At 41.2% G+C, this 15,998-nt stretch overlaps 1 protein-coding gene across 3 annotated transcripts in view; it reads right to left on the bottom strand.

The window, feature by feature from the left end:
* The window catches only part of LOC132891478 (zinc finger protein 883-like), a 90,372-nt gene that overhangs the window by 52,266 nt on the left and 22,108 nt on the right, over positions 1-15,998 (bottom strand). For 2 of the 3 annotated variants that reach the window (XM_060929073.1, XM_060929075.1), the window contains exons 4-5: positions 13,053-13,324; positions 11,760-11,834 (exon numbers count right to left, since the gene is read on the bottom strand). In XM_060929073.1, coding sequence (XP_060785056.1) covers positions 11,760-11,834; positions 13,053-13,324 — 347 coding nt within the window. The remainder of the gene's footprint in view (positions 1-11,759; positions 11,835-13,052; positions 13,325-15,998) is intronic. The other variant, XM_060929076.1, reaches the window with a different exon arrangement.

Raw genomic sequence — 15,998 nt, forward strand, 5'->3', positions numbered from 1 at the left:
AAGGCAGTGGACAAGGGGTAGCCAGTTCATGTTAAACTGTAACTCCCTACTCCTCAGCGTAAACCTTATTTTTTCAAGGTGGAGGGTGTCAGCCATTTCTTTGAGCTGCAGCTTAAAAGTGAGAGCCTACTTCTTCTTCCAGAATGTCAAAATCAGTTTTTTTTTTGGCTGTAAATCAGGCTATAAGAAAGAAGCTGTCTTTGTGCGCTCCTCAATACTTATGTGGAGCCTGAAGCTCTCAACACAATTAAGACAGGGTCAGGGTCAATGTGAATCAAAGGAACATCAGTGTGTTTTAAAAAATTGTCTTTTAGTTTAGTTTGTCACAGTTGCAAAATATTACAAAACAAAAAGATTATCTATTTACACAAACAAAAATCAAACAAAAAAAAAAAATACTATGAAACAAAAAATAAATAATTTGTGACTGGAAAAGGAGACAGGACTCTTGTCCCAATTGACAACCCTTCCCACAAAGGAAAAAAAATTATATATATACACACACTAATTTGAAGAAATAACAAATTTGGACTTTAAAAGGAGTTCATTTAGGCTAAAAAAGTAAATCTTAATTTGGGTGTCTAACTAAATAATAATGAGATATATAAAATGTCTAAACCTACATATAACAACATACAGTTTATGGAGCTTGATAAAATGCTTGTTTCGTGTAGTAGAAAGAGTTAATGCAGGTTTTGAATTTGTACAGAGACAAACATTTCACTTCGCTTGGGAGGCTGTTCCACAGATCGATCGATCGATCTTGGAAAGAATGAGGACCTGTAGTAATTATGCTTGAACTTCACCATTGAAACAACATTGTTCTTGTCAAAATTTCTTGTTTGGTACCTTGTTTCATTAGGAACCAGGAGATGATTTCCTTCTTCCATGATAGCCACCATGTTCATTCAAGGACTTGACATACAATGAAAGGCTGTTCATACTGGAACTCCAACCACTGGAACACAGACGTCAGATATTTGACTTGGTCCAACTATACAAGTTTAAGAATGTACACATTCTTAAACTTGTATAGTTGGACCAAGTCAAATATCTGACGTCTGTGTTCCAGTGGTTGGAGTTCCAGTATGAACAGCCTTTCATTGTATGTCAAGTCCTTGAATGAACATGGTGGCTCGTCGCTGTACATTTTCAATGGGTCGCTGATGTTTGACAGTGTATGGTGACCAAACACAGGAAGCATATTCAAGCTGTGGTCTCACTAGCGAGCAGTAAAGATGCTTCCTGGTTCTTATATCAGTGATGTGTCTTCCACATGTACGCTTCACCAGGCCGAGGGTCTTGTTTGTCTTGGCACACATATTTTCAATATGTTTGGACCATGACTGATCACAGGAGACTAAACACTGAGGTCTTTGGTGTGGTCAGCCTTTTCGAGAATTTCTTTGCCCAGATGATACTGTACGTCAGGTGAGCATTCAAACCTCTTCTTGGCCATGTGTAAAACTTTGCATTTGCTCATGTTAAATAGCATGTTTGAGTCGATGCTCCATTGATGAAGATTACTGATGTTATTTTGAAGTGATGGCTTGGACGATTCAGCCTGGATGATCTTGTAAAGCTTGGAGTCATCAGCAAATAGTGCAAGATTGGAGTTGCCTTGAATATACTGGGGCATATCATTGATGTACACAAGAAACACCAGAGGACCAAGAATGGAACACTGTGGAACACCAGATGTTACAGGTAGCCAGTCAGAAAATCCACCATCTAAAGACAACACGTTGCTGCCTGTTGGACAAGTAACTTTTGAACCATTCAAGCAGAGGTCCTGATACGCCAATGGTATGGAGTTTGTTGAGGAGGATATGATGGGAGACTGTCAAATGCTTTAGATAGATCAAGGTAGACAGCGTCAACCTCTCTACTGTTTGCAAGATTCTCAAGGATGTCACGATAAACAATAATTGTGTAACAGTTGATTTCCCTATAAGGAAGCCATTTTGAAGGTGGTACAAATGTGGTGACATAAGGATAATAGTTTTCAAATATGCAATGTTCAAAAGTTTGAGACACAAATGCACAACAAGGAGATGGGTCATCATTCTTGTGGACAGAAATAACATTCGCACGTTTCCAGCTTATAGGGGCTGAACCCAAAAAAACAGACAAATTAAAGAGGCGACAAAGGGATGGAGCAATCACTTGAGCAGTGTTCTTTAAAACTAGTCCAGGGATATCATCTGGCCCACACACTTTCTTTGGGTCGAGGGACTCCAAAGCTGTAGTCACTTCAGCAACAGATGATTTGATTTCAGACAAAGATGGAGTAGTTGAAGGTGGTGAATCGACAACTTTAGTTGGAGAAGTGGAGTCATTGTTGGTAGTAAATACGGACTGGAAGTAAAAATTCAGTAGGTTGGCTTTGTCGACGCTGTTGGTTAAGAAGGACTGGCCATCACGAAGAAAGTTGGGTCTGGATTGCTGAGTCGTAGAAGCTTTGACAAGTGACCAGAACCGTTTTGGATTCGAAATCAGTAAATCCCTGAGAGTGTTGGCAAGATCGTTCTTTTTCTTTGCCATTAGATGCTTAGTCTGCCATCTAAGCTCTTTAAATTTTGTCCAGTCAGTTGGGTTACTGGTCTTTAATGCTTTGTATCTTTGCGCATTTTTCTTTATCAAGGTCAGCATTTCTTTGTCCATCCAATGATTTCCAGGCAACGCATGTACCAATACTTTTGGAATGTGACCGTTTACAGCAAAGATGAAAAGATCAAACCAGTTGGATAACGTTGTCTCGATATAGTCATCGACGAATGCCATGCCCCAAGGAGTAAGAGAAAGTGTGTCAAGTAATCCTTTCCACTCAGGTTTTTTGAAGTTGAAGACAAAGCGTTTGAGTTTCTTCAAGATATTAAAATCTAGCAAAGTTAATTATCTTATTGTCAGTTGGAAAGATGTCATAAAAACCATGAACATCACGAAATTTGTCAGGAATGTTGGTGAGAATAAGATCCAGGATATTACCATTTCTTGTGGGGAAATCCACCATTTGACATAGAAAGTTGTCTTTCAAAAGTTTGGTGAAGTAGCTATAGTTACAGTCATTAGATATTTCAGTTCCAGCATTCCAATTTATATTGGGTAAAGTCACCACAGATAATTATTTGGTCAAATTTATTGCGGAAAATAAGACTCGGAGACTTCTTAATTTCCTTTAAGTAGTCGACATTTGAATCTGGTGGTCTGTAGCATACCATATTCAGCTTATGCCTCGAGTTGGGTCGAAGCTCACAAACCAATGTCTCCGCATTACATTCAAGGTCTTGTCAACAGAGACTATGAAGATCATTTTTAACGGCATGCATGACACCTCCGCCTGTTTTAGAATGTTTGTTCCTCCTGTGGATGGTAAGATTGAGGCCGGGAGAGAGTTCACAATCCAGGACATTAGGCTTTAACCAGGTTTCAGTGACAGCAATTAAGTCCATATCAACAGCAAATGTTTGAAGTTCGTCTCCCTTGTTTACAAGGCTGCGAGCGTTGAGGTACAAACAATTCACCAAATGTTCTTGAGGAGCCATGCTCATGCTCACAGACACTATAAAATGACACCATAAACTCGAAAATGCAACAAAATAAAAACAAAAAATGCAAACCTCGTCAATATGATCTATGTAACACCTATTATTATTATTATTATTATTATTATGTCCAGACTCTCTCTATCCTAGGACAGATAGCAAAGCAGTGAATGAGGTTTGCCTGTTATATTGAATTTGTCACACCATGAGGATACATCTGGAAACATTTTGTGGAGCTTTGATTTTGAGTAGTGGAGGCTATGGATAACACGAAACTGAATGAGACAGTATCTCAAGTTAATAGAGCAAGCATTAACTTCTTTAAGGCTCTCTTCCCAGGTCTCATCAGGGATCTCCATCCCCAGTTCATTTTCCCATGCAGTTTTGATTGCCATCATAGAGAGGGGAATAAATGGAGGTGTCGTAAGTCACAGAAGTGCAATACCTTTCTGTCAGAACCTGTATTCTGAAGAAGACACCTGTCTAAAGCTGAGGGTGAGGCACTTTCAAAGGAGGGTCAGTTGGTACAGACAATTTCTGATCTGAAGAAACCTGAAAAAAAAAATTACAATTAGGGAGTTTGTGTTTCTTGCAACTGAGCAAAAGAGGCAAAATTTCCATTCAAGTAAAGGTCAGTGATCGTGTAAATGCCCAGCATTCTCCATTGTTAGAATCCAGTATCAAGCTGGGATGGTGGAACAGAAGGATTCCCAGCTAAAGGGAGCAGGAAGGAAAGTGAACTGATCCCAAAGTGTGTCTCAATTTGCTTGCAAATTTTAACCATATTATTTATAACACTTCTGCCATAAACAGATATCTAAGGCCACCAGACGCAGGATTACTGCACCTAAACTATATGGCCGATACTACTTCAGATCAAGCCTGGGGGTGGGGGTGGGGGTGGGGGGTGGTAAATTAGCTGAATTATTTAACCCCATTGAAATTATTTTAAGATTAAAAGACAAATGTGGTGCCACTGTGGGTGGTGCAGTGGTTTAGTGATCAGCACTGTCGCCTCACAGCAAGAAGGTTCTGGGTTTGAGCCCAGTGGCTGACGGGGCCTTTCTGTGTGGAGTTTGCATGTTCTCCCCATGTCTGCATGGGTCTCCTCCGGGTGCTCTGCTCCCCCCCCCCCCCCCCCCAACAGTCTAAAAACATGCAATTAGGTTAACATGGGACTGCCTTGGGCTGAAGTGCTCAAGAGTTGCACCGCGCACATATGCAGTGGCTTTGCTCTCCTATAATGAACTAAATTTTGTTGTACATTTGTGCAGTGACAAAGGCATTCTATTTTATTTAATAGTAAAGACAAAATCAGGGAGAGCCAACCCACCAACTTGTTTTGGTTTGCAGAAGTGAGCTTTTTTAGTTCTATGACTTTTATCGTCCCAAATGAAGGAGAGGATGATAATCTAAATTCTTAAACAACAAAAAGATTTGGGAGGCACTGGATGAGGTACAGTAGTTGGGGAAGGAATATAATTTTGATCATGTTAATTCTGCCAATCAGTGAAATAGGGAGTGATCTCCAAAACGGTCTGTGAAGGCTCTCAGGCCCTGTCCACACGGCAACAGATGCAGGTGACTCCGATACAATTGCTTATCGTTTAGGCCTGGCGTCCACACGGCACCGGCGTTTTGGGTGCCCAAAACGCAATCTTTTTGAGAACGGGTTCCAGAGTGGAAAGATCTGGCAACGTTGCCGTTGTGAAGTCGTCTGGATGAATAGAACGGATTTGTTTACGATGACGTCACAACCACATGACTGAGTGCTTCACGCCGGGTAGAAGTGTAACGAACTCGATGCGAGTTGTCAACAAATCCTCTAACTTGGTTCATGAAACGCGCTTACAAAATATTTTCACTGTGAATATTTGTGTAATGGTGCAAAGTGAGAGAGAGAGAGAGAGAGAGAGAGAGAGAGACTCTGCCCTTAGGGCAGAGTCAATTCCGCCAGCAAAAATAGGGGAAAAAAAAAAAAAAAAAGGAGCGATCTCACCTCTTCAGATGTGGGTTTAAGTCCTACAATACATTCCTCAAAAAGGGCATAGAAGGGCAAATTAATCCATCAACGTGTAGCATTCAATTTATTCCGGACCATTAAAAGACGCCACCTTCCGCGTAGAATCATACGTCATCCTCGCCGCCATATTGGATAGGTCAAAGCGGAGAATAAAGATTCATGTGCTGCGTTTAACTGTACCAACAGGTTTACCGTCCAAACGAGATCATATGGGATTACCTTTCACAGGTGAGAAACAACAAATTAATCCATCAACGTGTAGCATTCAATTTATTCCGGACCATTAAAGACGCCGCCTTCCGCATAGAATCATACATCATCCTCGCCGCCATATTGGATAGGTCAAAGCGGAGAATAAAGATTAGCTGCGTTTAACTGTACCAACAGGTTTGCCGTCCAAACGAGATCACATGGGATTACCTTTCACAGGTGAGACTGGAAAAATACTTTTCATTGTATTTGGTCATAATGTAATTTTACGAACAGATTTTCCTGACTTTGTGGCCAATATGAAGTCTCGCGCATAATAGTTTATGCGCATGCGTCCTTACTACTTCTATTGTTCTGGTGTCTCCGAAGGGACCGTCTTACAGCGCCCCTAGAGGTGTGGCATGTGTATTGCATCGTTTTCAGCAGGCATTGCGTTGCCATATGGACCTGATATTTTACTGATCGTTGCCCATTTGGACGCGATATATTTTTAAATAACATCTCGTTGCCGTTGTCGTGTAGATGTAGCCTCAGGCCCTGTCCACACGGCAACGGATTCAGGTGACTCCGATACAATTGCTTATCGTTTAGGCCTGGCGTCCACACGGCACTGGCGTTTTGGGTGCCCAAAACGCAATCTTTTTGAGAACGGGTTCCAGAGTGGAAAGATCTGGCAACGTTGCCGTTGTGAAGTCGTCTGGATGAGTAGAACGGATTTGTTTACGATGACGTCACAACCACATGACTAAGTGCTTCACGCCGGGTAGAAGTGTAACGAATATCACCAGGAAAAAGCCTTACAGAGCACTAGTGAGAGTGAAACACGAGCTTGGATAATATTATTATTATGTTCAGTGTTAGTTCACAGTAGTAATGCAAGAAGCAGAATAGTGACAGTAATAGTGAAGCAAAAACATGCAATTGTACAAACACTGCAGCTCTACAGCAAAATATTCATTTATGAAATGGTCTGATTCTTAACACCAGTAGTGCCAATGATCTTCTCATTGCGATGCGAGTCATCAACAAATCCTATAACTTGGTTCATGAAACACGCTTACAAAATATTTTCACTGTGAATATTTATTGTGTAATGGTGCAATCCCGCCAGCAAAAATAGGGGAAAAAAGGAGCGATCTCACCTCTTCAGATGTTGATTTAAGTCCGACAATACATTCCTCAAAAAGGGTGTAGAGGAGCAAATTAATCCAATTTATTCCGGACCATTAAAGACGCCGCCTTCCGCGTTCAATCATACGTCATCCTCGCCGCCATTTTGGATAGGTCAAAGCGGAGAATAAAGATTAGCTGCGTTTAACTGTACCAACAGGTTTTCTGTCCAAACGAGATCACATGGGATTACCTTTCACAGGTGAGACTGGAAAAATACTTTTCATTGTATTTGGTCATTATAATGTAATTTTACAAACAGATTTTCCTGACTTTGTGGCTAATATGAAGTCTCGCGCATAATAGTCTATGCGCATGCGTCGTTACTTCTATTGTTCTGGTGTCTCCGAAGGGACCGTCTTACAGCGCCCCTAGAGGTGTGGCATGTGTATTGCATCGTTTTCAGCAAGCGTTGCGTTGCCATATGGACCTGATATTTTACTGATTGTTGCCCATTTGGACGCGATATATTTTTAAATAACATCTCGTTGCCGTTGTCGTGTGGATGTAGCCTCAGTCATCCAGGTCATTGTGATCCATAGGTGCTAACAAAGGCAATTGGACTTGCTTGAAATCCTTGAAGACGTTTCACCTCTCATTTGAAAGGCTTCTTCAGTTCTGTCTGACGAGTGGAGAGTTTCAGGTATTCATCCTCTAGTGGACCAAAAGCAACCCTAAGGAGAGTTGGTGAGGTCACATGGGTCATTGACCCTCTCAGCCATCCTTGTAGCTTGTTAGGATCATTGGAGGCTGGGAGTGAATGGTGTTAGCAGCCTAGAGGGTCATTAGGGTGAGAACCAATGGCACACAGATCATCCTAATGACCCTCTAGGCTGCTAACACCATTTTGCCTCCTTTAAGAGTTTTAACTGTATCTTTCAACTCTTGAAAGGTGATGTCTTTGTTTAGGAAGGTGTAATCCTCCTATGAGAGGAAGGATTATGATCGCTAATTTTAAATAAAGCTTTCCATATCATGGGATCCCGCACTTGTTTTAGAAGAATAAAGGGTTTCAAAGAATTCCTTAAAGCACTTGTTAATATCTTTCACTCAGGTAAGAGACTTGATTTTATGAATTGGTTGGTCATTTTCAAATTTGCACAATTGTTGAGCAAGCAGTTTTTGGGGTACTTCTGCTTTAAACAAAAATTATTTTTGAAATCTTAGCTAAAACAATCTGATTATATTGAAGCCTCAACTCCAAGATTTGTTTATATTTTTCTAATGAGGGGTGACCCACAGTCTCCTTATCTAACGGATGAATTTGTTCTTCCAACTCTAGAAGCTTAGCTTTATTCAGTTTGTTCTTATGTCCCAAATAGGAAATAATATAGCCCCTCAGATGTGCTTTTAGAGTTTCCCCACAGTAAACAAGGAGCGATCTCTGGGGTGTTATTGATTTCAAAAAATATTTTCATTTGCCCATTTAAATATTCACAGAATTTGGGGTCCATCCTCCATAATGGCTGAGTGGAATGTAGACCACTTAAATTAAGGGTAAATGTAAGGGGGCTATGATCAAAAATCAGTATCTCATGGTATTTAGAGTGAGACAATAATGCAATTTCTAGTCCTTTATTACCCAACACGTCTACTTGGATCAAAAGGTGCAAGTTATCTGCTGGTACCTCATATAGTGAAGGCTACATCGGGGGCAGAGCCTTTTCTTACAAAGCCCCACAGTTATGGAACAGCCTTCCAAGTAGTGGTTGGGAATCAGACACAGTCTCAGTGTTTAAGTCTAGGCTGAAAACATCTGTTTAATCAAGCCTTTTGTTAATAGGTGTTTGAGGTATGGTAAAAGGAGTAGATCTGGAAGGTCCTCAGACATAGTGTGTTTTGGTAAACTGGGATGTATGGAGGCTGTCGGTCCCCCACTCGCTTGCTCACTCGAGTTTGTTGATGGTGTAGTGGCTGCTGCTCATGTCCCAGGGCACCCTCATGCCCATGTTACCTTCTGGCTCTCCCCTTTTAGTTATGTTGTCATAGTTAGTTTTGTGAGAGTCCCTGCTTGCACTCAGCACAAAATATATACTGTTCCTACTTATCAGGTGACATTGGGCATACCTAACAACCTGTGTTTTCTCTCCTGTCTGTCCCTCTGAGTTACATGTCAATCCTGAGCTTGAGATACTGACGACCTCTGCTCCTCAGACCTGCCCGATTCATCCTGATGCCCTACGTCTGGTTGGAGTCTCATCACATTGCTCCTGTGGAGGATAGCCCCATATGGACAGTTGAAAGTCACACTTGGAAGATGCTCTGGACACTTACAATAATGCTTTTATGGCTGAGGACCACAGTTGACTTGCTAACTTTAGGACTGCAGTTGTCATGAACAGTTTTGCACTCAAGTTTCCATCAATGAAGAGTTATAACATCAACGAAACTGGCTTCATGTTAAAACTCAATGTTATAAATCACATTGTCTATCAGCACCCAAATGAGGATGGGTTCCTTTTTGAGTCTGGTTCCTCTCAAGGTTTCTTCCTCATGTCGTCTGAATGAGTTTTTCCTTGCCACTGTCACCACAGGCTTGCTCATTGGGGATAGATTAGGGATAAAATTAGTTCATGTTTAAAGCCATTTAAATTCTGTAAAGCTGCTTTGTGACAATGTCTATTGGTAAAAGCGCTATAAAAATAAGCTTGACTTGACTTGAATGTAGTCAACACGGGTATAAACATTATGTGAGTGAAAAGAGTAGTCTCTTTCTGTGGGGTGGAAGAATCTCCACACATCAGATAGGCTTGAGTTGTTAATATATGCTTTTAAGAAGTTCCTGGTATTACAGTGCAGGGCCATTTCTTAGAGGAGCTATCTATATAGGGGTCAAGAACACAATTTAAGTCTCCTCCAACAATGAGGTTGGTTTGAGATACACGTCAGTTATTAGGGAAAATGCCTTCCTAAAAAAGGCAGGATGGTCAAAATTAGGCACATAAATATTAATCAAGGTTATCGGGACCAAGTGAATTTCCCTGGTAACAATAAGGTAGCAACCCTCTGCATCTATTTTTGTTGATTGGTGTCAAAATGGAACCCCTTTGCCTCTGGCCTTAGCAGCAAAGGATGAATGATAAGTTTGTCCAATTCATGGATCAAAAGCTCCCAGTCTGTTGCTCAAAAGCTCCCAGCCACCAGCATGCTGGAGTACCCCAACCTGAAGCGGGACATACTGCAGCGGGTTGGCTGGGGCCCAGAAGAGCAGCGCCAGTATTTCCACTCACTGGCATACAGTGAAGTTGGCTGGCCATTTGCAGTCACAAAACAGCTCTGGGATGCCTGCTGATGGTAGCTGCTGGCAGGTGAGTGCAATGTTGAGACCATTATTGATCGAGTGACATTAGAGCAGTTCATCGCCCAACTGCCGAGTGAGATCAGTGTGAATTCAGCATCACCAAGCAGTGTTGCTGGTGGAGGCAGTCCAGCTGGCAGAGGACCACCTAACGGCATTTCCGGGAGCAGGCATTCCTGCAGCTTCTCTTACACCCTCTCTCTCCCTCTTTCACTTTCTCCCCATGTCTCTCCTCGCCCCTCCCCTACCCCAGCCCTGTGGAGATGGGGGCCCAATTCCCCCAATACCTGCTCCCCGCACTTGTGTCCGTCCTCTTCACCCCTTTCTCCTCCTGGGTCTTTCTCTCCACAGGTGAACCCATCCATGCCCATCAAAATCAGGAGAAAGTCTGGGCAGGTCTGCCGGTGTGGCAGAAAGGCTTGGATTTCCCAGGATCAGTACTTCTACAAAGGGGCAGGCATTCTGATTTGCATTCCTGACACACCACAGGCTTCCCCCAACTGAGCAGGAACCTACCAAGTCTCCGAGTATTCAAGGGGGTACACATCAGGTGTTGGTGGATTCTGGTTGTAATCAGACCTCCATGCATAAAAGCCTAATTCAAATGCAGGGTACTGGGAAATGCACAACTGGTGAAGGGGAGGTGTGTACACAGGAATGTTCGCAAATATCTGCTAATGCCCATCACTATTCATTTCTGGGGAGAAAACCATAGTGTGGAGACAGTGAACAGCCTGAGCCTCACCCATCCACTTACCTTGGGAACAAATTGGCCCAGGTTTAAAACCTTAATACAACTGCTAATCGTCGATGGGTGCTGCAGTAGTACATCAGGGGGAATCCTGCTGCAAAATTTTATTTTAATTTCTATTGGCCAGGGATTCACGTCGATGTCCGCAGGTGGTGTGCAGCTTGACACAAATGCCAGCTGGTAAATCCAGCAGCCATACTAAAAGCACCATTGCACCCATTACCATTAATTGAGATCCCCTTCGAAAGAATTGCCATGGATTTCATCGGGACATTAGATTGATCTGCACATGGGTTTCGCTTTGTGGCAGTCATAGTGGATTATACAAGATGATACCCAGAACCGGTGCCTCTCCATAATATCTTGGCACATAGTGTTGCAGAGGCACTCTTCCCAAGTCAGGATTTCAAAAGAAATCCTGAGTGATCAAGAAACCACTTTCATGTTACGCACACTATGCAAATTCTATGAATTATTGGGGATTAAATTGATTCCTACAAGTGTTTATCATCTGCAAACAGACAGGCTGGTTGAACAATTTAATGAAACACTTAAAAACATGATTCGTAAGTTTATTCATGGGGATGCTAGAAACTGGGATTGATGGCTAGACCCTCTGTTGTTTACAGTGCATAAGTCCCACAAGATTCCACCTGGTTTTCCCTGTTTGAATTGCTGTACGGGAGCAAGCCACAGGACATCATTAAAGAAAATTGGGAGGAGGGAACTTAAAGCAAAGATGAAATTCAGTAACTTCTTGACCTGAGAGCAAAACTCCATGCACTGAATCACATAACCCAGGAGAATTTGCTGCAGGTGCAAGAATGTCAATCCCACCTGTAAAACAGAGGGACACAACTAAGAATTTGCACTGGGAGATAACATGCTCATTTTACTGCCCACGTCAAGCTCAAAATTACTTGCCAAGTGGCAAGGGCCCTTTGATGTCACACAGCAAATTGGGAAATAGACCATCATTACAGAGGGTTATGAAATGGCCAATCAAAGCCCAGATTTGGACCCCAGATTTGGGGAGATTTGAAAAGGGCAGTACATGCAATGAAAATCCTCAAATATCTTGCATCTGAATGAATTTTGCATGGAACAGCAGTCAAGAATTTCAGCAAGCCGATCGCAAAGACTGGTGAACAATTATGCAAAACACCTAAAAAAAAGTTATTTCTGTTTAAGGGGACAATACTAGCTTCTGAAACCAAGGGTGTACTTACTTTCTGCACAGAAGAACATTACATCTATTAATATTTTTGGTGAATAAATGACTGAAGGAGCTAATTTTCTTTGCTGTTTTGTTCAAGTGCATCAACTTTACCTGTAGATACTATCAAAAGGGTGAAACGTTTGCTCGTTTCAGTATGTTGAGAAAAGTCCATAATTTCCATGGGATGTACTTTATTTTCACATGACTATTTAATTACACACAAATGAAAATTTGGTGAAATTCAATTATTTTATATTAATGACTTGGAATAAAGCATATTAAGCCACTTAAGCTGTTCGATTAGGAAAAAAAACAAACAAACTAATGGTGCCCTATAAAAGAAGGGAAAGTGTGCTCTGCTGTCCTGCAACAGCTGAGCTTCAGTACTGGAACATTTGTCTATGAGTCAGTCTTTCATTTGTTTAGTCATTCATTGTTTATTCATTCAATTTGTAATTTTCAGATATTTAAAACCTTTGCTTTTATAGAATTTTGTAGAATAAAATAAAAAAAAAGTGTATTAATTTACATGAAATCTTCTAGGCAATAATCCTCACAGTAAGCCTATGCATTTTGTTTCCTGCAGTTCATTTATCCAAATCAATTAGTAAATTTTGTCTGTAAAAAAAATAAATAAATAAAAAAGGAAAGGGGGGGGGGGTTATTTCTGGATAGAGTTCAGAGTGAACTGTACAAGTACCAATAATTTATAAGCAGTTTGATGGACCTGAAAGTGTCTCCACATATCACTAGCAAGAATAAATTTATATTAATTAATATAAATTAAGCAATGGCTACATTTTGCTGCTTAAAAATGAGCAAATTTATAAACTCACCACCCAAGAGTATACGCTGTTCATGGCTTCCTCTCTGCCTACCAGTTCTCCGTCATAGGGTCCAAAGAGTGCACCTACTGGAACAGTCTCCCCTTTATTAAACACTCCCAGGCCTATGTCAGGAATACTGGACTCCCGAATCTCTAGTCCAGGAGGAAGAGTTTGTCTGGCTCGGTCAGGAACTCCCATGGGAACAGGAGTATCAAGGATGAAAAAGGGTGGTCCATGAACCTCACACTTATTGAAGAAGGAGGCTTTGCAAACTTCACAATCTGGGAGTATTTATTAAAAAACAAAAACACACACACACACACACACGTTAGGAATTATGCCCAAATGTATATCGGAGAACATTCACTGATCAGCCATAAAATTAAAAAACACTGACAGGTAAAAAGAATTACATCGATTAGGTTGTGACAATGGCACCTGCCAAGGGGTGGAATATATTAGGAAGCAAGAGAACTGTCAGTTCTTGAAGTTGATGTGTTGGAAGCAGGAAAAATGGGCATGCGTAAGGATCTGAGCGACTTTGACAAGGGCCAAATTGTGATGGCTAGATGACTGGGTCTGAGCATCTCCAAAATGGCACATCTTGTGGGGTATTCCCAGTATGCAGTGGTTAGTACCTACCAAAAGTGGTCCAACAAAGGACAACCAGTGAACTGGTGACAGGGTCATGGGTGGCAAAGACTCATTGATTCGCATGATGCATGAAGGGTAAAGCCCATGGGGTCCAATCCTACAGAAGAGCTACTTCAGCACAAAGTGCTGATAAAGTTAATGCTGGCTAAAACAGAAAGGTGTCAGGATTAACTTTTTCAGCAGTCTGTGCTTGTCCATTTTTCCTGCTTCCAACACATCAACTTTGAGAACTTATTGTTCTCTTGCTGCCTAATATATCCCACCTCTTGACAAGTGCCATTGTAACAATATAATCAATGTAATTCACTTTACCTGTCAGTGTTTTTAAATTTCATGTCTGATCAGTGCACATTAGTATTGCATAAAATTTAGTCCAAGAAAGCTTGCCAGAAATGTTTACACAGAATCTGGTTGAGACTAGGTGTGCATCGCAGGACACAACAAAAAAAAGTTACAAGAGTATGAATTTTTTACTTTCATGTGGGCATAAACAAGTTGTCAGATGAAGATGAAGCTTGCAGGACCAAAAAAAAAACCCAACAAACTCATGTTCATTAACAAACGCTATGTGATGTATTTACTGCATCCTTAGAAACTGCCTGGTCAGGGTCACAGTTGATTTAAATTAGTCTGCCTATTTGTTTATATTTTGGGAAAGAGAACTAAATAAATTTGTTAGGAAACCACAAGCAAGCCCAAGCAATAATCATAACAGGAAACACACACACACACACACACACACACACACACACACACACACCCTCTATACTGAGTTCTACCACAGTGTGGGAAATAAGGAATTTTAAATCAGACTGTCACAAGACAGACAAGTCTGAAATGTCTGTCCATCCAAATGTCAGCCTGTCCGAATGATGTACCAAAGGCTTGGATCAATATGGCTGGGGGTCTGGGACCTGCCTTATGGCCATGGAAGCTGAAGGGCTTTAGATGCCTGGAGATGGCTTCTCAGCTATTTCCAGGCACATTTTGTGATCTTCAAAGGCCAAATTACATTAGATTAGTGTAATTAGTGACTACAAATTGAATATAATTTACAAGAAAAAATGTCAGAAGATTCAAGAAAAACATGCTTAAAAAGGTATACCCAAGAAAACAGTAATACACACAGGCCAGTTCCATGTACAGAAAAAAGTCTGGGGGGCAAGGATGTTCCAGTTGGTTACAACTTACTGGGACTCATGTATAGGTACTATAATACTACTCATGAAACATTGTCAACAATGACTTTTTTTTAATAATAAGTCTACAACCCCGATTCCAAAAAAGTTGGGACAAAGTACAAATTGTAAATAAAAACAGAATGCAATGATGTGGAAGTTTCAAAATTCCATATTTTATTCAGAATAGAACATAGATGACATATCAAATGTTTAAACTGAGAAAATGTATATCATTTAAAGAGAAAAATTAGGTGATTTTAAATTTCATGACACCACCACATCTCAAAAAAGTTGGGACAAGGCCATGTTTACCACTGTGAGACATCCCCTTTTCTCTTTACAACAGTCTGTAAACGTCTGGGGACTGAAGAGACAAGTTGCTCAAGTTTAGGGATAGGAATGTTAACCCATTCTTGTCTAAATGTAGGATTGTAGTTGCTCAACTGTCTTAGGTCTTTGTCGTATCTTCCGTTTTATGATGCGCCAAATGTTTTCTATGGGTGAAAGATCTGGACTGCAGGCTGGCCAGTTCAGTACCCGGACCCTTCTTCTACGCAGCCATGATGTTGTAATTGATACAGTATGTGGTTTGGCATTGTCATGTTGGAAAATGCAAGGTCTTCCCTGAAAGAGATGTCGTCTGGATGGGAGCATATGTTGCTCTAGAACCTGGATAAACCTTTCAGCATTGATGGTGTCTTTCCAGATGTGTAAACTGCCCATGCCACACACACACTAATGCAATCCCATACCATCAGAGATGCAGGCTTCTGAACTGAGTGCTGATAACAACTTGGGTCGTCCTTCTCCTCTTTAGTCAGAATGACACAGCGTCCCTGATTTCCATAAAGAACTTCAAATTTTGATTAGTCTGACCACAGAACAGTTTTCCACTTTGCTACAGTCCATTTTAAATGAGCCTTGGCCCAGAGATGATGTCTGCACTTCTGGATCATGTTTCGATACGGCTTCTTTGAACTATAGAGTTTTAGCTGGCAACGGCGGATGGCACGGTGAATTGTGTTCATAGATAACGTTCTCTGGAAATATTCCTGAGCCCATTTTGTGATTTCCAACACAGAAGCATGCCTGTATGTGATGCAGTGCCGTCTAAGGGCCC

Source organism: Neoarius graeffei, chromosome 9 (genome assembly GCF_027579695.1).
Source record: "Neoarius graeffei isolate fNeoGra1 chromosome 9, fNeoGra1.pri, whole genome shotgun sequence".
Lineage (NCBI taxonomy): Eukaryota > Metazoa > Chordata > Actinopteri > Siluriformes > Ariidae > Neoarius > Neoarius graeffei.